The sequence below is a fragment of the Ananas comosus genome, linkage group 5 (genome assembly GCF_001540865.1).
Source record: "Ananas comosus cultivar F153 linkage group 5, ASM154086v1, whole genome shotgun sequence".
In the NCBI taxonomy this organism is placed as follows: Eukaryota; Viridiplantae; Streptophyta; class Magnoliopsida; order Poales; family Bromeliaceae; genus Ananas; species Ananas comosus.
This window is the reverse complement of record NC_033625.1, coordinates 3,515,349-3,542,321: the sequence shown is the minus strand read 5'-3', so window position 1 is coordinate 3,542,321 and position 26,973 is coordinate 3,515,349. Positions and strand designations below refer to the sequence as shown.

At 37.0% G+C, this 26,973-nt stretch overlaps 4 protein-coding genes across 5 annotated transcripts; 1 reads left to right on the top strand and 3 right to left on the bottom strand.

The window, feature by feature from the left end:
- Positions 414–2,676, bottom strand: LOC109710059 (vacuolar cation/proton exchanger 1a-like). Its single transcript, XM_020232476.1, has 6 exons — positions 2,297–2,676; positions 2,066–2,201; positions 1,932–1,964; positions 1,694–1,810; positions 1,154–1,243; positions 414–1,060 (listed from the first exon to the last, which is right to left on the bottom strand). Coding segments are annotated over exons 1-6 (384 nt in total). The 5' UTR covers positions 2,299–2,676; the 3' UTR covers positions 414–1,054.
- LOC109710822 (C2 domain-containing protein At1g53590-like) lies at positions 7,800–13,935 on the top strand. The gene is made up of 12 exons (XM_020233599.1): positions 7,800–8,163; positions 8,707–8,781; positions 8,920–9,063; positions 9,488–9,583; positions 9,714–9,845; positions 10,579–10,731; positions 10,828–10,869; positions 11,076–11,124; positions 11,847–11,939; positions 12,048–12,231; positions 12,384–12,510; positions 12,596–13,935. The coding sequence occupies exons 1-12, from the start codon at positions 8,038–8,040 to the stop codon at positions 13,460–13,462; spliced, it is 2,088 nt and encodes a 695-aa protein (XP_020089188.1). The 5' UTR covers positions 7,800–8,037; the 3' UTR covers positions 13,463–13,935.
- On the bottom strand, positions 14,505–22,264 carry LOC109710859 (apoptosis inhibitor 5-like protein API5). 2 transcript variants are annotated; one of them, XM_020233647.1, is made up of 17 exons: positions 22,181–22,264; positions 21,971–22,066; positions 21,702–21,869; positions 20,638–20,737; positions 20,487–20,552; positions 18,990–19,072; positions 18,830–18,904; positions 18,529–18,678; positions 18,314–18,379; positions 18,151–18,216; positions 17,684–17,794; positions 17,393–17,479; positions 17,202–17,308; positions 16,325–16,439; positions 16,055–16,120; positions 15,152–15,255; positions 14,861–15,056 (listed from the first exon to the last, which is right to left on the bottom strand). In XM_020233647.1, the coding sequence occupies exons 2-17, from the start codon at positions 22,058–22,060 to the stop codon at positions 14,861–14,863; spliced, it is 1,650 nt and encodes a 549-aa protein (XP_020089236.1). In that variant the 5' UTR covers positions 22,061–22,066; positions 22,181–22,264. The 2 variants fall into 2 exon arrangements, with proteins under 2 accessions (XP_020089237.1, XP_020089236.1); XM_020233648.1 differs by having other exon boundaries at positions 14,505–15,056; positions 21,971–22,262.
- On the bottom strand, positions 23,073–26,772 carry LOC109710763 (ATP synthase mitochondrial F1 complex assembly factor 1). The gene is made up of 5 exons (XM_020233511.1): positions 26,755–26,772; positions 25,354–25,707; positions 24,149–24,228; positions 24,010–24,068; positions 23,073–23,809 (listed from the first exon to the last, which is right to left on the bottom strand). The coding sequence occupies exons 2-5, from the start codon at positions 25,657–25,659 to the stop codon at positions 23,505–23,507; spliced, it is 750 nt and encodes a 249-aa protein (XP_020089100.1). The 5' UTR covers positions 25,660–25,707; positions 26,755–26,772; the 3' UTR covers positions 23,073–23,504.

Here is a 26,973-nt window from a genome sequence, read left to right as displayed (position 1 = left end):
CCTTTATCGTATATATAAATTTTTTATTTTAATAAATTAAGATAATATGCCAGAGTCATCTACGTGCTACTGCTCTTGTAGCTGTGTGTGTATATAAAGCGACTTTGCCATATTTCGTTTCAATGCCTCCCTGTTGTGTATTTACATCTTGGGAGCTGGGCCATGCATTGACGGGCCCAAAGGCCATGCCATTAATAATTAATTGCTCGTACGTGGGAACAGTGCTGTGCCGAGGATGCGCAGGAAATTAAAGCTTTTTGGTGAGTTTTTGCGTGTCTACGGTGCATTTTTAAGGTGCGCGCATGATAAAAGGGAAAAGCAGTTTTGCAGGGTCCCGAAAGGAGAAAGTGATGCCCGTTTTGTGCAGGCATAGGCTCCGTAGCTGGAAATGAAATGTTAAGAGGACTCATATGAGATAATTAATAGAAAACGTTACGTATTAATGTGTACTAATAGATTTAGAATTAACAAACTTAAATCTTTTAGGTTGTATGAATTTTATTAAGTATGTTACATCTTTGACCCACATGTGGAATAGATCAGGCCTTATCCTGCATTAGTTTTGTTTCAACTAATCTGTTCTAAATTTCCTCGCCGCATGATTCTGTACTCGATTATTCGACTTATGTATATAAGGCTTAACGAATTGTCGTGAACTTGCTACTACTTAGACCTATGGTAATTAATCACCTGGAATACGGAATCGAGACAAAAAAAAAGAAGCACAGCAAAAGAAACTCTTCATGCTGTGTTCATCGGATAATTGGTTCTAAGGGGGTCTAGAAGCTGCTGGATTATGCTTTTCTTAGTAAGATAAAGCCATGGAAGAACAATGATAGTAACAATAACTCTTATGGAGCTTTTTGAGGTTACATATTTATATATAGGGTAGTGAATTGACCCCATTCTACAGCATGGTTCTTGTTCCTTCCTTGATTGCTGCAACATTATATTCAATGGAGATCATGCCACTTTCATGCATGGTTTGCTGGGATTGATCCGTGCTCAGGTCGAACTTACAAACTGCTGTTCTTCAATGACTTAGCTGTCCAAGCTAGCTCTGTAATCAAACACAAATGAAACCGAAAAAATTGATATTGTTAATTAAGTGAAAACAATAATTCCCTTTCCTTCTTATAGTATATACACTTACCTGAAGAGGTTTTAGAATGAAAAAGCACGTCGCGATGAGAACATACGAAAACAAGAGTAGAAATCCCTTCATGAGGTGCCAATTCCCATCCTACGAAAGTAGACCTGTGTTATGGACTGCTTAACCAAGAAACTACGTACCTTGCTGACATTATTGAGATGTATTGTGCAATGTTTGATTTTCAGAAACAAAACATTATTCCAGGTGAATTAGTATTTGTTCAACTTAAAGGCCTTTCCATCGAAAAGATCTAGACATTCAACTATGTATGACGATATGTGAAGAAAAATTTCCAAAAATGCGTAGTTATTAGTATGAGTACTGCACCTCTCTTTAGTTAATTATCTCTCATCATTCGCACCAACGACAGTTTCATGCGTATGTTAACAGTTATACCTTTGTTGTTTGCTTATTTTCATTGATTCTAATTATGTTTAAATTGGATAAAGAAAACCATTCTTCAGATCAACAAATTATACAGGAATAGCACATGGATTTTCGAATTGAAGTTTTAGAAGTGAATGATCTTTTCGACGTTACCTGAAGCATGGAGGCAGTAATCAGAAACGACATAACCAGTGATGCAGTTTCAAGGAGATCGAAGTCAAGATCCATTTGGACACCCTTGATCCATGCCACAATCAAAGTTACTGGAATCTGATCATTTACGCAATTTTTTTTTTAAAAAAAATTGTAAGTTTATAAGTATAAAGTGAAATTTTGATAATCTTCATTATCTGAATAAAGAAGAGGGCGATCTTTAAACTGTTGGTCTCACCACAAACATGGAGATTTGAGTAAATGTAATATCCTGCAATGGAAGAGGATGACAGAAAATAAAAGCATTGTTCTTTTTATTCATGCAACAGCCAGACATACATAGAGTCTATAAAGAAGAAGATCTTGTCTTACAATTCTGTTCTTGCAAGCAAAGATGATTGTACCGGCAATGAGTTTGATAGGATTCCAACAACAGTCAGATGACTGCGCTAGCAAAACCAACAGCGGGCGTATCGACAACACTGTCGTCGCTGCGCTCTGCAACATCCTGATGATAAAGAACAACTGGAATTAGAAGAAACACTATCTGAAGTTAGCTAAAAGGAAGCAAGGGAAAAGGCGAAGAAGAATTAACCACCATACATCTCTTGTTTCGAGGAGCTGAGGATGGATTCTCAGCTGGAACAAGAGGCAGCCGCAATGCGCAACAAGCATCAAAATGCGGCATGATCTCGACAGCTGAAGTACTGCCGCAACTGGCTCTTTATGCTCTCCATGGCTTCCTGCTTATCCGTGAGCTGACGCAATGACATGGCAGAATGCACCCAGTTGTGATGTTATTTTTATCGATATGTCGAGAGCCGCGGAAATATGTTGGCAGAGGGCTGCAAGGTTGCTTACCAGTTGGCCCTGAATTGTTTGCAATTTGCCTGCATCATTTATTTAATTCAATTAGATAATTTGCAGACGAAATGTTGCATACGAATGTAAAATTAAAAGAGAGATCATCACAAATAGTTTCTTCTGAGCAAATGTGACATGTTTGATTTTTTTTTGTGATTTCAAAACTTACTCGCTGAGAAAGTTTACTCGTTCGGCGAGTGGAGCCAGGCCGATTAAACCCTTTTTATATGTATTTATATCTATCTTATTTGGTTGGATCTAATATAGTAAATAATATTATAATTATAAATTAATAATTAGCTTGATTGCCACTGGGCAGAAATTATATTTACAAATTTGAGCTGGCCCGGCATACTATCGGTAGCACGGAGGCCTCCGTACTACCAAGTTGTTTTCAATGATCTAGCTTTCAAATCGACGATCGGCTCCGTTAGACTTGATCTACACTATTAAAAGTATTTGAAAACTAAATTTCATAATTTTTCGGCATCATTTACCTATCAAATGAATAATCTAAAAATGAACGGCTGAAAATAAAAATCTGAAAAAAAATGATGATAAAAGACTTGAATTTAAGATCGGGGTACTGATCTTACTCTAAATAGTGAAAAAAAATTTCTGTAAAAATTTTATCAGATTTGGATTGTTTTACACCGTTAAATTCACAAATGCATCACATCAATCATTAAAATTGTCAATTTTGAAACCTTTTGATCACTAGTCAAATAATGCCGAAAAATTATGAAATTTAGTTTTTTAATATTTTTAATAGTGTAAATCAAATCTAACGGAGTCGATCGTCGATTTGAAAGCTAGGTCACTGAAAACAACTTGGTAGCACGGAGGCCTCCGTGCTACCGATAGAATACTAGCCTAGCTCTACAAATTTTATTATTTTATATAGAGAATGGTAAAATTATCCTATCTACTGCAGTTTAACCCTTTTTACACAATTGTAGCTATTGCAGTTCGATAGCAATTAACCAAACAGTAGAAATGGTTGTACATGCGCGAAGATTTGCAATACAAATAACTATGCAACCAAATAATTCATTAATGAGTTAGATTCTGAGAAATTTAATTAATTCAGAATCTACAAGAGTGTCGTGGCTTCTCAGTGACCGGAGATATATATACTAGAAAAGGCCGTAAGATTAGCTGGTTAGCAGATTCTTAATACATTACGGCAACTAAATTATAAGCTAATGTGAGACTTGATTATAAAATGTCGGATTCTGATCCAATATGGCCCAGTCTCTGCCACAGCGTATGATAATATCTGGTGTATACAAAACTTATAATATGCTAGTTTTTTTTTTAAGAAAAAAAGGTTAATTTTTTTAGAATTCATAAAAAAAAATTTCTCAATAAACTTTTCTCGATATATTTCCGTGAGAGGAAGGTAGCATGCTTCTCCTTTCGTTTATTTAATTTAGAAATAAATTTAGCTGGAAATATAAATCAACTGAGATTCAAACTTAAAACCTCGGATACCAACCATCTAGTCTTTTGCCACTTGTTTTAGGGACAGCCGGTTTAAAATAAAATTCACAATTAATTGTGCATTTGGATATAGCTGGGGGATAATCAAAATGTAGGAATAGGCAACTACGTACTGAATTAGGCGCGGGCTTTGGGTTTAATTAGATTACCTTACGTAAGAATATCCAAAATGAAAGAAAGTGATAGATAACCTATCGCTAAAAAAAAGTATTAATTTAATTAATCAAAATAATAATCATCCTCGTGAAATAGAAAAAAAACACGGAATTTGCGAGGTGTTCAAAGCCCATGCATCGGAGGTCTCCATCCGTTTCGATCTTCTTCTTTCTCCTTTGCGCGTGGAATGCTCTAATCTTTGTATCGGTCGGTCAGATCTTCCAGGCGTCAAAAATCTAATCTAGAATATTCGCCCACGTCTCCATCTTATCTTGCAGTCAAATTGTTATTAATATAATAATATAAAGGAATGAAATAGAAGGGAAAAGAACGGGCAAAAGGAGTTCCACAATTTGGGCTCTCATGAATAATTAATTAATATATTAATAAATTTGTATATTCCTCTTAAATAATTGAAATTCGTCGTATTATATACGTTCCCAGTTTGCTGTCGTATTTAAAAGAGAAACAAAATACTTTCGAATTATTCAAGATTTTGTCCCTATAAAATATTGTGCGAGCAACTATATAACATACTTGTAAATTATTTATATAAAAACTTCTTTATCATTACATATTTTTAAGGTCTTTTTGCATAAAAAATCCACTTATTTTGGACTTTTGCAAAATCGGGTCACCTTTTTCGTTTTTGCAGATTTGGTCCGCTTTTTCAACAAACTGACCAAAATACCCTTATTACTTTTTTCTCTTTCCTCTTTCTCTCTCCTCTTCGTTTCTGTCGTTCTTTTTTTTTTTTTCTCGAAAAAAAAGAGGCGGATCGGACCGTCGCCTCCCACCGTCGCCTTCTTCTTCACCGTCGCCTCCCTCCTCACCCTTCTCTCCACCGCTCGCGACCCCCTCCTCCTCTCCTCCGCCGCCGCGGACCCCAGCCCGATCCCGTCGCCGCGGCGGCAGCGGCCGCTGTGAACGGGGTCGGGCTGGATGCGGAGAAGAAGACAACGGCGAAGAAGAAGAAGGGGAGGCCGAGCGGCAGAGCGCAGGAAGGGGAGGCGGAAGCGCAACCGGCGCCGGCACCAGCGCCGCGCGTGTTCTTCTCCGTCGGCGCCGCCTCTCCTCCCGCCGCCGCGCAGAAGCCGCCGACCAGCGCCTCTGCTTCTCCCACGACGACGTCGAGACGTCGCGTCCGGCGTGGACCCCCAGCCCGATCCCGTCGCCGCAGCGGCAGCGACCGCGGCGAACGGGGTCGGACTGTTTTTTATTTTAAACTGCACCTCTTTAACAGATATTTATACTGCTTCTCCTCTTGTTGCACTGTTTCTCCTCTTTAAAGAAGAGAAACAGTGCAACAAGAGGAGAAACAGTGCAACAAGAGGAGAAGCAGTATAAATATCTCTTAAATGGGTGCAGTTTAAGATAAAAAATAGTGTAACAAGAGGAGAAATGGTGCAACAAGAGGAGAAACGGTGCAACAAGAGGAGAAACAATACAACTTTCATTTAAAGAGTGTAATTTTTATCTTAGTGGGTGCAGTTTATATCTGAAAGAGTGCAATAAGAAGAGAAACAGTGTAAATATCTTTCAAAGAGTGTAATTTTCGTTTAAAGAGTGTAATTTTCATTTTAAAGCTGCAGTTTACATCTTAAGTAGTGCAACTTGTAATTTTTTTTGTAGTTAACGATACAATTTCATCTTCATCCTTTTCTTTTATATATTTTTTTATCTTTATTTTTTTTCTATTTCTTTTTTTTTTTTGTCACCCTCTCTGTCAATAGCCACTGTGTCGGTGACGACGCCGCTAAAGACCCCCCACTCCAAGGCTGCAGCGCCGCAGTGATCTCGACGGTGTCGGCGTCGGTGTCGGCGAAGATGCATCGTCGTCGGAGGCAGCAGAGAAGGAGGGAGAAGGAGAGATGAGAAGGGCAGGAAATAGCGAGAGAGGCGCCGTCGTCGGAAACTGTGGAGGAGAGTCAAAGAAGAAAAGAAAAGAAAAATGCAAAAAAAAAAAAGTCACAGCCCGGCCTTGGGGGGATCGGACGCGAGGAAGGTGGGGGCGCCGGCGGCGACGCCGCTCTGTCTTCGCCGCTCTCTGGGAAGAGAAAGAAAAAAAAGAACGAGAGAAAAAAGAGAAAAGAAAAGGTATAAGGGCACCTCCGCTCCGTCTTCGCCGCTCTCTGGGAAGAAAAAGAAAAAAGAACGAGAGAAAAAAAAGGAGAGAGAAAGAGGAAAGAGAAAAAGGTATAAGGGTATTTTGGTCAGTTTGCTGAAAAAGCGGACCGAATCTGCAAAAACGAAAAAAATGGCCCGATTTTACAAAAGCCCAAAATAAGTGGATTTTTTATGCAAATTGGCCTATTTTTAATTCACAATACTGTAATTATATATTATTGAAAAAACACTATTTACACATCCCCAATCGGGTGTATATATTACACTCCTCCCCATTTATTCAATGAGTGGGATTGACACCACTTGTCTAATAAAAACATCTTATCCATTACGATGTACATGTAGTATTGCTCATATTATTGCTATATTAGCAGCTTTAGAAATATCATACTTTCCAACAAAATTTTTATATAACTTTACAAATTGTATAATTTAATAGTTAATTTTTTCAATTTTATAAAATTATATATAATATTTTATATATATGATCAATCGTATTATTATATGAGTGAGGCTACTATACTTTTGGAAGCACAAAGCCTTCCGTGCTTTCAGGTCGTTTTTGATTTTGCGACTTGCGAATCGTCGATCGGCTCTGTTAAACTTGATCTATAGTATTTGAAGTACCTAGAAAATAAATTTTATAATTTTTCGATATTATTTGCCTAGTGATCGAAGGGGTTCAAAATCAATAATTTTAATGGCCGTAGTGAGCCGTTTGCAAGTTTAACGATGTAGAAATATTCAAATCACGTGAAATTTTGCTAGAAAATTCTTTATACTATATAAAACAAGATCAAAGATATTGATCTAAAATTTTAATGTCATATTATTACGTTTTATAGAATTTTTATTTTCAACTGTTGATTTTGAACGCCTTCGTTCACTAGACAAATAATATCGAAAAATCGCAAAATTTATTTTCTAGGTACTTCAAATACTCTAGATCAAGTTTAACGGAGCCGAACTGGCCGTCTCTAGAGCAAGTGGTAAAGGACTTGGTGATTGGTACCCGAGACCCAAGTTCGAATTCTAGTTGATTCACATTTCTAGCTAAATTTATTTCTAAATGAAATATACAAAGCGGGTAGCGTGCTATCTATCTCTCAAAAAAAAAAGTTTAACAAAATCGATTGACGATTCGAAAGTCGCAATATAAAAAATAATTTGAAAGCACAAAAGGCTCCGTGCTTTCAAAAGTATAGTAGTCTTATTTTTATTATATCGTAAATAATTATCAAAGGAAACCGCAATAGCACGGTCATCGGACGGCTACAGTATACTGAGAAAGCTGGCGATGTGGGCCCCGCATGCCAGAGTCTGACGTGCACCAGTTCTGGTAACTCCAAACTCCGAGTCCACGCGCCGGCGACGCCGACGCGTGACGAGGCGCCTCAACCGCCACGATATATCACTCTCCGCTTCATCAGCGAAAATAATAATATTTTATATATTTTTCTTTCTTTCTCTTAATTTTTAAAAGTAGATGGATGAATCCCCCACAATTCGCCTCTAATCCTAATTCCAATTTCTAAAAGTTCATAACATCTGATTAACATCCTCCGAGTCTGTTAGTTTCTCTCTGCGTAACCGATCCCTCTCACTTTCTCTTCCCTTTCTCTCCCTTCTCTCGATACTATATACTGAGATTCAAACGCATATACTCTCTCTTTCAAAAAAATCGAGTAAAAGAGATGAATATAATGGAGGTGTCGATCATACACCACATCACGTTGGTTCTTGCCCTGTTGTGGATCTCCATTTCGATCGGATGGTCCCACCCCGTCCTTTTCTTCGTCGCCCTGTTGTATCTCTACTTGGTAATTTTACCCTCACTATTTGGTTTGTTTTTTTTTTTACGATGAAAAGTGAAATAGATCGTACTTGGTGATACTTGTGGTGTTGTCTCATGTGGATCAATTTTGCGAATCTTTAGAAGATTCATGGTTACTGCTGTTGTTGTTGTTTTTTTTTTTTTTTTTTTTGCGGTGGGAAGTAATCGCTCATCTGAATGGTGGGAACGAATTTCAGGAGTTGATCATAGCATCTCAAACTTGTTTAACTTTGTGCCTTGACTTTTTATCCTAATAATGTTTTTTTTTTTTTTTTTCTAGGTGTTAGATCATTATATATGCTTGAAATTATTTGCCTTGCAATTTTTTTGCGTTATGTGGTCTATACAAGACATAATAATTATGAAATTGACGATTTTGTATGTTTGAGGGGATTTTAGGCGACCATCGTCTAGTTTTGTACTTCTCAGAGTAATGGCATTACTGTAGACTTTGGTAGAAAAGTGCTTAGGGCAGGTATTTGTTACTTATTAGTCGAGAAAAAGTGACTTTTTTAATCCTTTGTAATAGGTAAATGAGCGCTGCACACTGCGATTACAAAGGCGATTACAGTTCGAGGAAAGAAAATGTGCCAATCAAAGAAGGGTATGTTACAAGTTATGTGCTTAGCGAGTACTTTTTCTTCATGTTGATTGTAATGTAAACCTGCTTGAGAACTAAACTTTTCGTTTTTTGGGGGTTTGAGATGTTGATAGTAATGACTCATGCTATTTCATGCATTAGCTTCTCTCTGATACGGAATCTGTTCGATGGTTGAATCATGCGGTCGAGAAGATCTGGCCTATATGCCTTGAAAAGATTGCGTCTCAGCAGTTCCTTCTGCCCATCATACCATGGTTCTTGGACAAGTTCAAGCCTTGGACAGCTGTATGCTTTCTCGTCATTACATTTGTGTGATTCAGTTTGTAGATATGTTACGACTATTACTCTGCCTATCCATGATCATATCTTCTAGACTTCTACTTAATAGATGTGACCTCAGGGAAAAGAAAAGGGAATTCTTATTTAAAACTATACTGCATTTTGAAATGGTTCCAATTTCCAAAAATAACGAATGGTAAGGTAGTAAGGAAAAAAGAAAAAAAAAAAATCAGGTACCAATTTCACAATGCTTTATAATTTATTTAAGCTTTAATTATTTTTACCTTTAACTACATCTATTGAGTTCTGAGAACATTGTTTTTTTTTTTTATCCTAGCACTACCTTTAATTTTGTAAAACAATAGGTTTAACTGCACTTAGTGCCTCATGTCGAACAATCAATGATTCCTGTATGCAATATATTTTGCAGCGAAAAGCAGCTATTCAGAATCTTTACTTGGGTAGAAATCCACCTTTGTTTACAGATATAAGAGTCCTTGCTCAACAAGCAGATGATGACCATTTGGTATGAATCTGTTATCTTTTTTTCTTTTCCTGATTTTGCTATCAACTTACCATATACTGCTACAGTATGGTGCTCTCAAGAAAAAGTTTTCTTTTTTTAAAAAAATTTTCATTTACGCTGGAAATTGCAGGTTCTAGAATTGGGGTTGAATTTTATGTCAGCAGAAGACATGAGTGCAATACTCGCAGTGCAACTGCGGAAAAGATTAGGATTTGGCATTACAGCAAACATGCATGTAACTGGTATGCATGTTGAAGGAAAGGTGAAGATATTTTTGTTTATGGCCTATTTAATCTGACAATTTCTAGTGGAGCAGTCCTTGGAATATTTTCCTATTAAGTTCTTCTGTTTTATGACATTTATTTATAGTTTTCTAAGGGTAGATAGTTTCCAAAATTATTATCAGGAAGAGGAGGTCTAATCTCTTTGAAGATCAGGGAAGTCAGTGGTCATCAAAGTCTGAGTGGAATGCGTTTAACTTGTAACCACAATTTTATGCTGCAGTTGTTAATTTACTTTAAACTAGCAAATGTTCATGTATGATGCATGTTAAAGGTCAAAAAATGGAAAATGTAAGGAGTTATGAATGTTTAGCGACAATTTGAGATAGAGGAAGGGACAGAGGGAGAGGATTAACAGGATTTCCAATTCCATGTTTGTTTCCATGTTTGTGGGGTTGTTAATTATGGGAGTTGAGCGGAAAAAGGGGAAAAGCAGGAGAAATGAGCCATGCTCGAACTCAAATCTTTTTCTAATTGTATGTACTTCTTAGGATCAGATTAAGTAATATCCTTCCCCAAGCAACATTTGGTTTTGAATCCATTGGATAATATAACAGATTAAGCAATCACATGTTTGGTCTACTATGTTGTCTTGCTGTTGGTTTTGTGTGCTTTTAACTATTTGTGAAATAGGCACTGTTATTAATCCTTTGGACAAACTAAGGCCTTCTTTTTTCTTCTTTCTCTTTAGTTTTTTTTTTTTCTTTGATACAGGTACTTGTAGGTGTGAAGTTTCTCCGGGAATGGCCGTTTATCGGACGTGTCAGAGTATGCTTTGTTGAGCCTCCATATTTCCAGATGACAGTGAAGCCCATATTTGGTCATGGGCTTGATGTAACTGAACTTCCTGGAATCTCAGGATGGCTTGTAGGTTTTTCCTTTTTCTTTTAAATATGTATGCTTATATATATAATTCCATCCATTATTGCTCAGTGAATTCATGTAACTGGTTTGGTTTTGTAGGATAAACTGTTGGATGTCGCATTTGGGCAGACATTGGTTGAGGTTAGTTCTTCTGACTATGTTGATTCAAAAAGCATTAGTATTTGTAGCTCATGTCTCTTTATTAGAAGAAAGGGTGGATATATTATTCTTGTTGGATCAAGCTTCTGCAATTACTATGTGAATTTTATTTTTCTTTTCGGTTCTTCTGGAAATATTAGACTTTCTACTTCCAATTACTAGAGATAATGCTTCTTTTTTTTTCTCAGCCCAACATGCTTGTTGTTGATGTGGAAAAATTTGCTTCAGCACCCACAGGTAACACGCAAACATTCAGGTTACAGCTTTTCAGATTTTAAACTAGAGTCATTACCATATCTGTTCAATTATTCCATCACTGTTTGAATGCTTGACTCCTTCAAGATTATTTTGGCATTTTGTTTCCTCTTACTATATGGGATTCTGACTGTGCATAAGGCGGACCTTTGTCATATTATTTTGGTATTGCAAAAGCTATAGTAAATATATGAGTATTTAAACATATAGTATACACTAGTTATTGATTAGTTTGTGAATGACGCTATGGTTGGTGCTTTACCAGGCTCTCTGAGTTGACTGCATGGTTATGATTTAAAGGCTTTCAACATAATCTTTTACTCAGGAGTTCTGATTGAACATGTAGAAATGTTAGACCTCATATTTCTAAGAATAAGATACTTGATGTATTATGCGAACAAAGACATTTGACATGATGTGGTCAGCGAGACAACCATCTTTTTCAAGTTCAACCATGCGACACTCGATAGTTGGTGAACACAAAATATAGCACCATCAGTAACTAGCTGCATGTATTAACTCAAAATCCTCAATTGTCTAATTGAGAAATAAGGGAACAGGTGTTTTGAGGCTATTCACTTACTTCATACTGAGACCAGAGAATTGTGATATTTTCTTTACATGTTGCATATGCTTCGAGAAGAACAATTTGTTCTATAGCTTTTTTTTGCTTATTGAAACACTTTTTATGCTGTATTTCTCAGGGGACTGGTTCACTGTCAATGAGAAACCTCCTATCGCTTATGTACAACTGGAGATTATAGAAGGAGCTAACATGAAACCATCAGATTTAAATGGTAAGTTTATACAACTACTTGTAGTTGATGGTCATTCTTTGTTTCATTCTTATTCAAAAGTTTTGACTCCTCTTTAAATGTTTATCCTGCTGAATAATCAATATGTAGGACTCGCTGATCCATATGTGAAAGCCCACCTTGGTCCTTACAGATTCCAGACGAAAATCCAGCGAAAAACATTAACTCCAAAGTGGCTGGAGGAATTTAAAATTCCTATCAGCTCATGGGAAGCACAAAATTTGCTTGTTCTCCAAGTTCGTGATAAAGACCCTCTATTCGATGACTCGCTCGGGTTTGTTACTTGTGCCTTTAGCATTTATTGTTAAATCTCATAGTTTGACTGGGAAAAGTTTCTTGTACATCTTGAAGGTAATTTGTCCAATAAGAAGATTTTCATTCAGTTAAAATATAACAAATTAGTGTTTGGACGATTATTCTTTGCAGCAACTGTTGTGTGGACATCAACGACTTAAGGGGAGGACAAAGACATGACAAGTGGTTGCCATTGAATAATATTAAAATGGGAAGGCTTCACTTAGCAATAACTGTCATCGAAGATGAACCAGAAAAGGTGTCCTTTCTACCAAGTAAAAACAACATGTCAAGATTGCAGTAAAACTTGACTGCTGAACTTAGGCCAGCAAAATATTTTGCAGGTGAAGAAAGATCTTAATGGTGAGGAAGAAGAAGCAGCCAAGCCCGCTGAAAGCACAACGCCCAAATCGAGCTCTACTGCCGAAACCCGCAACAGCAATGAATACCTGGGTGATGGCGATCAGAAGATGGCAGACGAGTTTGAACCCATTGACATTGAGGGACAAGAAAAGACAGGAGTGTGGGTGCACCGGCCCGGCAGTGATATCTCCCAAACATGGGAACCTCGCAAAGGACGGGCCCGCTATCTGGAGTCCCAACTTCTTAGAGAGACAAATGAGGGGTTCAAAGAAAACCCTAGTTCACCTGCATCACGATCTCATCTTAGCGATACTAGTAACGAGGAGAGTTTGGATGGTGGTAAATCTCATCGGCATGCGAAACTAAAGAGAGGCCTTGGAAAACTAAGTTCAGTGTTTCACAGAAGTCCAAAAAAGGGAAGTGAAAGAGAGAGTGCTGACGTGCCGCTTCCAACTCCACCACCGAATATAAGGCCGCTTGGAGAGAAGCGGATATCAGTGAAGCTCATAGTGGATGAAGATATTGGAGGGAAAAATGAAGGGTCTAAACTGGAGAATGAAAACGAGCGCTTTAGTCCTGAAAAAGATGAGGGAGAAAGCCCGGGCAGACGTCATTTGAAGGACAAAGCAAAGAACATGGTTAAGCAGGCGGGAAAATCTGCTCAGAGCATAAAAGGTGTATTTAATAGAAAAAGCTCCGGCAAGAAGAAAGAACAATCATTGGAGACTGACGAGAGGGATGAGGCTGATGGATCTAACTTGTCGAACGGCACGTTAAAGGTTGATCCTCTTGCAGTAGGGGATTCTTCCATAGATAACCCAGTCCAGTCCCCCCGTGAGCTGCGCTAAATAGTCAGTCACATCCAGAAATATGGATGCTGAGGAATCCGAAAGTCTTGGTAAAGATACAGGTTAGCGCAACTAGTCTTGTTTTTAAAAGATATATTCATATGTGCAAGTAAGAACAACCAGAGAAGAATCAGAGATGGATGTTAGGTAAAGAAGAGTTGAACAGTTGTTTTTCGGTGGCCTACAGTTACAATGTGGTGTTTAAGGTGTATGGTTTTTTCTTTCTTGCTAGGTGTTGCGTATAAAATTTAAGTACCTGTAAATAGATTTTGGTGTTTAGCTACTACTTGCGCTCACGTAGTTAGTTTTTCACCCAAATTTTGATTAGTCAGATAAAATTGTTAAAACATTTTTTTTTTCCTCGATCCAAAGTTTTAAACCTGGTGGATAATAGTAGCACTTAATAGCAACACTAGCCTGAGTACCTGCGCTTTGCAATAACTTGTATAATTGCAGAATAATTATTTTTCTGATCGGACTTCTAAAAGTTTTTTTTTTTTTTTTTTTTTTTTTTTTTTGTTAAATGCAGCGACTGGTCTTTTATTCTCCTTGAGGCGTGTTTAAGTCCATGCCTCCACTCTCGCGGACTACTGTGTATATCTACCGATAGTTGATCAGGATAATTAAATTGTGGACTGATATCTCTGTACATTTTGGGGCTTTTTTTTTGTATTTAGCCTCTCAAAAAAAAATTTAATAAATAATCCTAATAAATTTATATTTATATAACTAATTATTTTCTTATCATGTGAACGTCTAAATGGCATTTTTAAGTTGAACACAGTGATTTAATCACTCTGATTAGATTACCGTATTTTTTTATTATCTTGTAGTGAGAAAAAGAAACTAAAATGTAAATATAAACGGATGATTCAATCACTGTATTCAACTTAAAATTGTTAACGTGGTGTTCACAAAACAAGAAGGAGACCATATATGCCAAAATATATATATATATATATATATATATATATATATATATGAGGGAGCTACATGTAAAAAAAGCCATAGATTTTGAGAATTGACGTTTAAAAAGGCCTGCTTCAATGGAACTGATGATAGACACATTTTCGTTATTGAGCCATTAATAAGTACATTGGTGTGACAGATGATGTGCAATAGGCAAAAAAGAGAATGAAAAAGATGTTTAAGCTTAATGCATAAGGTTAGAATGTTCTGATAAACCAACTAATGTAGATTACACAATCCACCACCTCCTTGGATCGCCAAAATACAACGTCGAAACTTTTTCACTTTCGCCCAGATTGAAATAAGAACATGCTTCATCTCAAGTTCAACAAAAATTTTGCAACCTTTCTGTGTGTTTAAGTTTGAAGCAGAAACGCCCTCTCCAATATCTACTGCACAGCTGGTAAGTAGAGAATCTCTTCCCTGAATCTAGCGGAAACCCCGACCTCTTCCTCGGCCTCCCCAACCCCTTCCTCCTCTTCCACCGCTTCTCCCACCACCTCGAGATAGGCCTTCCAAAGCTCTGTTGACAAGCTGGTTTTGCATCACCCCCTCAACTCGCCCCTTTTTGCTTGCCGAAGGATTCGCACTGGCACCATTTGTGGTAGTTCCAGCTCTCTTGGTCCTGAAAGGTGAGTGGGAGACACAAGATTGAGTTGCATACAAGTTAAAAGAAAATAGGAAAATATACAGACAAAAACGATGAGAAGAGTATCTAACCCTGCTCCAGTTGTAGAAGCTGGAGTACTCTTTTTCACCGGCTCCTGCCACGAGAGCTTGATCTTCTTATCTCCGATGAATGTGGGAGCTTTCGCATGCAATGGCTGAAAAAGGTAACAAGCAAAAGATTCAGTGTTTAGATATAAGCGTATGAAGTATTAGCATCATATTTCTACTATCATGAAACATATGAACAGGAATGTCTCGTCTATATGACACCACCCTAAACAGAAGATGCTTTTGGAACCGTTGGATCTTTAACAGCTGAAAAAGACAGAAAAAGGAACATTGGGATTCCTAGTGGTAAAAGGTACAGGGAGGGTTGGGGAGGGTCTGAAATCCAGTAAGGGTGCTCAGGTGCAGTAGTAATATAGTATAGGGCCACGCTCCCAATTCTCAAAACCAAAAATAAGCGCGTAAAAAAACCCTCCACCTGCAATCCGCATGAAATCCGGACACAACATGAGGCAGGAAATGCAGATCCCACCTCTGGGCACCTTTACAGTACACGGTGATGACATGACAAGTGGCAGCTACAAAAGGAATACAAGTCAACAAACTATGGTCGAAATAAACGCGGGCCTTACTGTAGTAGTAGGGACACCTAACCCAGATGCAACCAAACATAGATGCTGAGCTGTGCTGTGGCCAGAACTGCTAAGCAATAGCAATTGCAGTAGCCCTAATTGTGTTTTGGTAAGGGTTTGCAAGCATAGCAGGAGGTGCTCTCATGTCTTCCAATTTCTTTTCAATACTAGGTGGAAAATTCCTTAACTGGAACAGACTCACCAATGGTAAGCCACTGATACTTCCTAATGTCTTGCGACCAAACTTATATTCCATATCCAGTGAAATATAAAAGGGATATAACTATCTCTAGTAATATCTGGAAAATTCAGCTACCTGTGTCATCGCCAATATGTTATTACAGATCCGCAACCCAGTTGTTGTTTTTTGCTGCTCAGTTTTCTGCAAAATATTCAAATATGTTAAAGGTACAATTTTGATGCTATATGTGAATAAACAAGACACCAACATCAAATGTGGATTTTATACGATGCTTGGTGGATTTTAAGAATATTATCAGGGTTCCGTTCTTCACATTTGACAATATTCAAAAGAAACCTTTCCCTTGCACAGAGTGCATAAAAAGAAATTTTGAAAATAACTCACAATCTTAGCCTTTGCCTCTTCAGTCTTAGCTGCAGACAGTGCCTTATTGTGCTCTGCCATTCCCTGGGTCAGTTTCTTCAAGCTTGCTCTCACTATTTCTTCAGTTGCAGTTAACCTGCACAGAAACATTTAACAAGATCAAAACATGGAGCAGAAAAAAGATGTATGCCTATACAGTAAACACATAACAATGAAATGCATTAAAAATAAATTCCTATTCAGAATGAAGCAGCAGCTCATATTCCACTTGAAGATTTGGTGAACTGATCTCATCTCAATTCACTTGGGCATTAAACAATAGCATATGTTCTGTTTTGTAAGTTTATCTCTCATAGGGCACCTCATCAACTGATATATTGAGATCAGCAGGACTCAGAAGCAAGCATGTTAAATTCATTGAAAATTGACCATGAGTACATTGCCAAATATTGCAACACATTAAGTGTTGCCTAATACTTAGGCCCTATTTGGAACTTATTTGGTATAAGGATTTTCTATTGTGATTGTAAGAAAAGAGTTTGAATTTTGCTTCTTGAAAGGTCTTGATATTCATAGTTTGGTAGGATAGTATATTTCACCTACGTAATAATTTACCTTATCCAAAAAAAAATGGCTTGAAGGCTGAATTAATATAATATTCAATTTTAAACATTTGATCACACTCCTCATCTACCAAATATACAAACTTCTCGAGTAAATCAGGAAGATATACCGACCAAGATATTCATACATCCAATAGGGCCTTAAAGAAGTTATACTAGAGAAGGTAACAGTTTCTGCCAATTAAAATAGTAACCGCAAAACAATAAAAAGCTAATAAAATGCAGAATATAAATTTCAAGAGAGTAAAATACAATAGATTAACATATAAGATTACCTCTCTGTAAAATCTTTGTAGTTATCTGAGAAATCCTCCCCAAGCCTATCAGATGGCTGGCCAGTCACAATCTTGTAACCACAAAGACTGTTTGTAGAGTTTGGCGTCTGCATGACACATAGAGCTCAGCTCAAGTACAAGGCAGTGCTGCACAAACAAAATACTGGAAACCAACGCGAAAGTAAAGTAACCTTATGAGCTAGGTGGTGAAATGTGTACAACAAGCACTCAACGTAGTTGAAGTTAGTCTCTTCCGTCTTCCTCCTGGGCATACACTTCTACGGAAAGCAAAATAAAGAGATATAACTATATATATAATTAAAATTTTCACTAAACACAGTATGTAATAATAGAAGAAAAGGCGTATCATAAAGAAGGCTTTGCAACAGAAAAAAAAGGTTAGAAAATAGCTCAAGCAGGAAATAAATTATGATTTTACGAATAAAATTGCTCTTCCAGACCACGAGATACCAAACATATACCTTAAGCAGTTGGACAATAGATGGAAGAAGTTGGCGTGAATCTTGTGCCGTAGCATATGGGGAACTTCCAGCAACAGTCTTGAGCAGATCTATTTTCTTCTCTTCAGGAAACTGAAAAGAGTAAGATTTCATGCAAAGAAAATTTATGATTAGTCAAGAGAAACATAGGGAAATCCTTCTTGGTGTCATAAAAATGCTCTACAAGAAGGACAAATCAAATAAATTGTCAAAACTATTAGAAAAACTCAGAAACACGAACATATCAACTCATAAAGGCTTCTACTGGTTACCACTTGGAGCATATAACGATAAAAGTTTGACATGCGAGGAATATAAAATGAAACATACAGCTAGAGAAAACCAGAAACCAATCTTGTAACTGAACAAGGTCAGCAAGCATTGAAGACAAATGCTTACATCGTCAAAGACAGGCAATATGTGCTTATTGAAATAGTCACAATGCTTACCTTATCAAAGACAGGTACTATGTGCTTATTGAAATAGTTGAGAAACTTGCTGCTGGAAGCACCTCTCTGACAACAGAGTTTAGTTCAAGTTCAGACAAGGTAAACAAAATAAGAACATAAAAAATGCACAAAGCTATATGAACTTGCATCCAACAGTCCATACCATGAAGATAGGAAGAGCCATATACATGCATGAAATCAATCTATCGATATGGTCAACATCATCAACCTGGAAGAGAAAAGGAGCAGCAGTCACGTGTTAAATGATCATCAAACATGCCAACTTGACTCGAGAAAAAACAAAAGCTTCTCACATTTGTCAAAACGTTACCAAGACATCTCTGCATCATCATCACTTGCTCGGGCAAAATTACTTACATTAAAGTGTGCGTCAAGGTCAGCCTGTGCTTCGATTATTTCAATCAGCTCTTGAATACGCTCTGGAGGAGCACCTTCTCCAAATATGCTAAAGCTCCTCAGGAAGTCCATAAACAAGTTGAACTCAGCACCAGTTACATCTTGTAAGCTCTGAAAAATGATGTCATTTGTTAGAAAAATGATACATGTTTGGTACAGACTAAGAGAAATATATATATACACAGAAAACCTAAATTATTCAAATTCCTGGCAGTGGGAAAAAAATAAATTTGTTGTCATCAAAAGCAATATAGGAACATACTTTCTTCACCAGATCAGTGACATATCTTTCCATTTCAACTTGGGGCTTCAGCAGCTCTGCTTTTAAAGGGAACACCTGACCAAAAACAAATGTTTTTTAGCTTAGACAATATAGATGATTTCTCTACACATGACCTTGTCCATATAAATTTAGAATTTACCTTGTCTTTCAGGAAACAGATGACCTTTTCACGAACATTCTCCATGCCTATCTCAACATGCTTAAACAAAGCCGTCAATGAAGCTGCATCAGAGAAATTACCCATCAACCAGAACTTATCAATACCAAAACATCTGTATAGACAATACAAAGTTCTCAACTAAGAAGATTCACAAAGTAGTCACTAACGACTACCCTTAGCAATAAGCAAATCAAGGGATTCTAATACGTCAACCACATTAAGATCTGGCCGTAATGATGGTTTAATAAAAAACAGTACCTTGATAGCTGCTAAAGCACTAAGGGGCTACAATTAGTTGCTGGAATGCCACAGAGGAACTAATAGTCTAGAATTATGCACATTATCAATTACAATTGGAAAAAACAACTGAGAAAATCTTAAAAGAGTACCCAAGGAAATGAAAAGGTGATATCGTATACTGATCCTTATCTTCAAGAATAAGAACCATTCCCCTAGGCACCAAGTCAAGTAAAAATAGACATTTATATTGTCACTCATGATTTGCCTTTATTAATAAGGAAGACCTAAGGAGTTGTTGAGGTTTCTTTTCAATGCATCCTAAATGACACAGAAAAAAGATGAATAGCGTAAATTCATGAATATTGCCACAGAAAGTGGAATCTTAACACACCACTGTAGCAGTAGCAAGAACTACATGTTGATTCATGAGCAAGAAGCACACAGAACATATGTGTTTTAAATGGATGGGAACACATTCCAATACCAGGGTTTTTTCTACTTATAAAGGGTCACACCAAAAGTCCTAATAAGATAACTTGATAGACAGCAAAGGGTTCTTAAATCTTATGATCCCTGCTTGCAGATCATCTACAATAATGTGGTCACTGTACGTTCGCTACTCCATCTTCACAACTCTGACTGATGAACCAAATCTCGTTCAAACCTAATAGCAACTCCCCGCTATACCTACTTCATTTACATCTTTTAGCCTTCCTATCAAAAGCAGCAAAAGGTGCTACCAAAGAAAATTGATATGCCATTCAGAAGGAGAAAAATACAGCTTGTATCATGCACTCTAGAGTAATCTTATTAAATCCATGAAAATCAATGCATCCATACTAAATCATTTGGAAAAATATGAACTAGAGCTATTTATTTAGGAAAAAAAAAAAAGGATTTCATTACTTCGGTGCTTTTATATTTGTTTTGAAAAAATCATATATATATGTGTGTGTGTATATATATATATATATATATATATATATATTAATTATTGATTTTAAATATGCAATACTGTACTAAATTATTGTTGGGCCCCTCAAAGAATTGCATTCTAGCTCCATCTCTGAAACGGTTGGCAAAATGCAAATTATAAAATGCATTACGATGGTAATTTATAGCCTATATGCCATCTTTTAATATGTAAAATGAAATGTGCTAGTAATGAAAACATAAGGTTTGAGTAGTCACATTCCATAAAGGAGAGCTCTAATAGGATTCTAAACTAAAATGTACCTTTCACATCTTGCCTTAAAATAGACATGAGAGATTTATTAACTGCATCGCGCTCAACATTTTCCCCTGGGGCACAAAAACTCAACCATCAACGCAAAGTATATGGTAAATCTATTAGGGCATAAAGCACATAAACATAAGAGAGCAATACCATATGTAAGGAGTTGTCCAAGAATATCTGCAATTTTGGAAACATGTTCTGGAGTATCTTTGCAAAGAAGAGGAAACCCGCGAATAGCTTGTACTCTAACCTGAAGCCATAAATTAATAGCAAGCAATAAAATTTTAAAATCACATAGAAAACCAGCTTAAACTATTCTGAGGATATGGCGAAGAAATAGAAAATGCCAACAAGTGCAAGACGACAGTATCTCAACAAAACTAAGCATGCAACATGACATGAAGCTGACAGTCTGTAATTTGAATATGCTTTCATATAGATAAGATTAATGTCGTAAAAGGTTATTACAATGCAGAATACGAACAGCCAAGGTAATGAAAGCACATAATCAATACATGGAAGAATATATGAATGTCTATGATGTTCAGGGTAAATTTATTCAGAAAATACTTCAACTTCTTAATCATTAAATGGAACAAATGCATATCAAAGATAGGCATAAAAGAACCAGGAATTCAGAACAACATATGAAACATAGGCTGCAATAATAACTTAACTAAATCATGTTAAGAATCAAGTCCTAAGAAATTGAGGTACCAAGTAACCAAGAATGTACCAGCAGATAGCAAATTAGTTGCAATCTATGCATCTGTGAAGTTTGCTTGGTACCAAAAACCAAAAGCTCGGCAATAACTTACTTTCCATCTTTGTTTTTTTAAGCAAAACGTGAGCTTACAAACTAACCAACAATACACAAGAATAAAGAAGTCTATGCACCAACATATTCAATTGCACATAGCCAAAAGACCTTAATTTAACATTTGCACATACACTTCACTTAAATCAAACAAATCAAACAGATTTTAGTAATCACATTAATTTGTGACGTGCACTTCTAGGCTTCTAGATCCCTTTAACCCTATCCAATCATAGGAATTCGGGAAATAGCTAAAATAGTTTACCTGTTCACCTAAGGAACTGATTTTCTAGTGAAAGTTTATCAAATTTTACCATACTAACATAAAATTAGAGCAAATATTTCACTTTTTTATAGTAAAATGGTTATAGAAGAAAGAGCAGAGAGGAAAGCCAACCCCAAGTTCCTCCTCGTCCTCGACGAGGTCGAACTGCGCTGTGAGGGCCTTGCTGGCAAGGCTGGGGAAGAACTTAAAGAACCTGGGGATGAGCTGCGCCGCGAGCTGCTTCGCTTTCACGCTCTGGCCCTTCACCGCCATGATGATCCCCTCGTAGTCGCTCACATGCTGCGCCATTCAACGAAACCCCCCATCAGAATCACAAGAACACCAAAAAAAAAAAAAACGAAAATCGAAGGAGTAGGATTGAAGATAAGCAGAAGCGGCACCTGAGACTTGTCCTTGGCCTCGTTGAGCCGCTCCCCGAACTCGTAGAGCTTCTCGACCTCGGCGGCTTCGGCGGAGGAGTGGGAAGCCATTTTGGGCTAGAGAGGGAGGGGGAGGAAGAGGAGGAGGAGGAGCAGGAGACAATTAGGGTTTTGAAGTGGGAGGAGGTGGAAGAAGAAGAAAGGGAAGGCGAAGGGGGAGGAGGCGTTTACCTCTCTCTTCGTTCGGGAGCGGTGATTAAGTAACTACGACTACGAGGTTGGGGGGTTTTAGGGGCGGGAGAGCGAGGTGCACCAGTTGAGCTTAACACGAGAGGTTGGGCCACAATTCTGCGGTCGATCAGGATTTATGAAAACCCCTTTTACTATAACTAATTTCGAAATCGAGCCTCAAATCTCCCTTTTTTTAAAAAAAAAAAAAAGTCCGTACTTTTTCACGTTTTAATAATTTTAATTTCAAGTTTTTTTTTGGTTGATTTATTAGCACAGCTAACAATATTGTTAAATCTAACCGAACTTTTAATTTATTTGATAGAAATTAAGAAAAAAAACTCTCTGAAGTAACATAGTAGAGCCATCTACGGGGAGTCCTTGTGCATTTTTAGCTGTAATTCTTATACACGCGAAAAATTGTAAAAATCAAGAGAGTCGATTATGCTACTCTCAAATGCACACGCGAGTTTTAGGAAGATACATCCCTCTCATTCAAGTCTAAGCACTCAAAAGCAAGCTGCATCAAATACAAACATTTCAGGTTGCAAAACCGATTTATATCTTCTTTACTGTTTACGTTAGACAAGATTTAGTCTCATCTAATGCATTCGCTAATAAATTCTCATAACATTAGTGCATCACTAACTCTGCATACGCTTTATAGTTGATGAAGATTTTGTAACTCCATAGAAATGCACCTTCGTAAATCCAGTAATTAATACGCCTACCAGTTAAAGACAAAACAGTGCCATGAGAGAACCAATGAACCTTGAGAAAAATAATTTATCCAGCTTGAGCAGTAAAAGAAAGCATCACTCGACCACTTATTACGAACTCAACTTTGAGCCAAAAGCAAGACGAAGAAAAAAAAAAAAGAAAAAGAAAAAAAAAGCCACAAGCTCATGAAATTTCCATTGGTACTCTCAACATAAGGTGAGCTGGTTCAATTTAAATTCCCGGGTACCATAAGTCAAATGTAAATCAACAGATAAATGCATGCCGCAACTGCACAAGCGTGCAGACTTATATGTAAAGTACATACAGAAGCAGATGTTACATAAACATCTCTTTCGCTCGATGTTAGTGACTAAGCCTGTAACTTATTCCGGGAAAGGTTAAACAATGAAATTGAAAAAAATAAAGAAAAAGGTATATGATGATTGGGCGCATAGAGGGCACAAAGTGCGGATAAAGGACAGATATTCACCTAAGGAACAGAAGAACATTTCAAGCTTCATCTCCATAGTGCTGCTGTAAGATTCAATTGATCGGGTTCTCCCCTGAAAAAGAATATAAAACCTTCAGAGGAAGAAGTGTAACAGGATCAAACTGTTGGCATTTCGAGTGCCCGGAGGACATTTTTGAACTCAAACTCGTGCGTCTCTTTGTTGAACTGCTCAACAAGCTTGTACCGCACATCATTTAGGTAGAAAGAGTGAGTGGTCTCTTGCAGCCACTTTGCCTCAGAATCATTGAGCTTGCTGGTGAATACTACATCCCCGCGGATAAGCACCACACCCTTACTTTCCGCAAATTCGGTGTAGTGGGTGACGGTGAAGTAGGGGCTCGCTTGAGTTCCTCTTGCCTTGTAATCCTCAAGGCCCGTGATGAGTATGTGCGGCATCTGAACTGCGACAGTGAAAACAAGTGCAACGGATTCAAAAGGAGTATTCAATCATCATAAGAAGCATGATGCAACAATATAGTTTAGCAGGTACAAAATAACAACGAGAAAAAAAAAGCTACTTAATATCACAAGTTGATAACTTCCAAACATAAGCATGAACGGCCCGCGGAGAAAACCACAAAAGGAAGTTCAAGAAAGAAACCTTGAATGAACATAGTGGTATATCCGCTTCCTCTCCACAAAGGAATAACGAAATGCCGGCTACAAAGTTCAAATTATGTTAGAATATGTAGGACATTTATGCAAACAAGTAAAAAATAGAGGGGGAAAAAAGAAGTTACCAAGTGGCTGATCTTTGCTCAAGAAGATGGTACAGGTTTGCTTTCATGGATGCACCTATATGACCTCTTCCCAAGTGATACTGATGTTTCATAGAGAAATAGAGGGGAAAAAAAGGAAAGGGAAAAAAACAGCGAAGTCAAGAAGACGCAATTTAGAATCTAACTAAAGAAGAATCTAAAATTCTATCACGCAGGATATCAATTAAATATGTGAGACCAAGAAAACGCTTCATGAATTCTTCTTCTCAAGAAAAAAAAAAAAAAATTGAAGGCCTAAAAATAACTGATAAGACAGATGCAACAGTATTTACTTCCACTATTTTGAAAATACTTCAACATCATCAACAGTTAACATTATCCAAACAAACCTTCAAATGATTCTTAAAAATTAACCTGATGACATGAACAATAGGGATAAGAGTGATGAGGGTAATTACAACAGATTCAAATGAATTTACATAAAAAAGATACAAAAGTTTGGGATTAAGTCCTTAATGGTTTGGAAATGGTATACATAAATTAGCCAAGATGATGTCGCACAATATGCTTTTGTCGCTGACGATATCATTCTAACTAACAAACCTAATGGTTAGACAGTAAGCTAGGATGACTTACGATAAACTTAAATGTAACTGTTCAACAACAAAGGGCTGTTCAAAAAAATGAAAAAAGAAAACACATACAGAGGGTATAAATTTTATCTACTTTACTGAAATCTTCTAAATAGTGGAGAGGATCTTTAGCTGTCCCATCATTATTTCTGGATCTTGGCAAACAGGGAAAGAACAACTACTGCCGCATTTACTTGCCTGTCGCCAGGATTGCTATCATTTATGCTCTAAATCAGTCGACAAGCTTACAGGACAATAAAATGGCATAATAATTACTTCATGTGCATATGGTTCTCTCGAATATTTACGATATGGGTCCTTAGATTAGGGTCTTATTTTGGAGATTTTTCTTATATCCAACAGATCAGAAATCTGGCCTAGGATTATATATTTTTAGGGTTTGGTTAGCAAAGAATGAAATAAGCTGCCTTTTCGATCCCACCGAATGCGATCGATCAAACAAATGCGATCTACATTGCGCATTTCAGATGTCTGACGTTTTGACAAAATCACAAGCAACCTCGTAATAATGAAAACAGGATAACACGATCTATAGCAGGAAAAATATGCTAGGGTTTCAGGGAGTGCTCTCACATCGTCCCAGACGGAGACGAGGTCGTCGGGGGAGCAGTTCTCGGCCCTGCCGAGGTCGATGATGGAGCCCAGCGCTTTGGGCTGCAGCGGCGTGAACCCGGCGGCGAATCGCGAACCCCTGCAGCATCCCAGCGACGCTCGCTTCACGAAACCGCACGGGATCTCTGCGGCGCGAGACCCGAAGGTGAAGTAGCGGCGACGACGAGGAGGTGGAAGAGAAGCGCTGGGAAGAGGAGGAAGAGGAGGAAGGGAATCAGAGTGGGAGCTCAGGGAAAGCCGTGGGATTCTCGAGAGTGCTCGTCGCATCGTCGGGGAAGAAGAGGAAGAGGATTTTTGGAGTGGGGAGGTTTTGTTGAGGGGCTGTTTGGTTTGACGTAAAACTGGGAAAAAAAATTTTCGGTGGAAAAAAATTTTTGATGAAAAAAAAATTTTACGTAGTTTGGTGATTGATTTGTAGGAAAAAAAAATTAGTTTTCAGTTATAGTTATTTGGTTGAATGGTTGAAAGGAAAAAGTATATTTTATTTTTATTATTATTATGTATTCTATATATTATTTATTTATAATTTAGGTTAATTATTAGGCTATATATATTATTATTATAATTTATATTTATAAATTAAATATATTAAAATTATATAATATAATAAATTGATAATTATTTAATATAATATATACAATAAGAAAATATATATATAATAATTTTTTATTTATAATTTTTTTTCTTTCAACCAAACAACAGTAAAGAAAAACTAATTTTATATTTTATGTATAAAAATTATATATTTTTATGTAGTATTATATAAAGACTATTGCATATATTATATTAAATAATTATCAATTTATTATATAATATAATAAATTGATAAGTATTTAATATAATATAATATATAATAATATATATTTAATACTATGAAATAAGTTATTATGTATTTATAAATAATATTTATATATAAAATATTACACAATAATATATTTAAAAAATAAAATTTTATATATATATATATATATATAAAATGAAAGAGAGAGGGAGCACTGGTCCACATGCTTCCACTCTCTCTCTCTCACGCGGTCTACGAGGTGATGGGCACCTCGTGGACCGCGCACAAAGAAGCCTCTGAGCCGCGATTTTGGACCTGTGCTCTCTCTCTCTCACGCGGTCCACGAGGTGATGGGCACCTCGTGGACCGTGCACAAAGAAGCCTCCTGAGCCGCGATTTTTGGTGCCGTAGTTTTCGTTTTCCGCTCGCTGCGAGCGGAAAACGAAAACTTCGGATTTTCTTTGTATGCGTAAAAATCTTTTTCCGCGAAAAACTTTTTACTAGCAACCAAACATCAAAAAGTAAAATTTTACATGGAAAAAAAATTTTCAGCTAGTTTTACAGAGTACCAAACACACCCTTAGACGCGGTGATCCCCAAACTCGGTCGGTTTAATTAGCAGAGTGTTTTTGATGAACGTAACTATAATTCGACAGTAAATCAAAATAAAAATATTAATTCAGTTGACAAATATAACTAAGTCAATTTTATTTTATAATATATTTCGTTTACAGCCAAATTATACAGACGTAAATTCAAATACCTACATTGTAAACGACAATATATCAATAATCTGTATA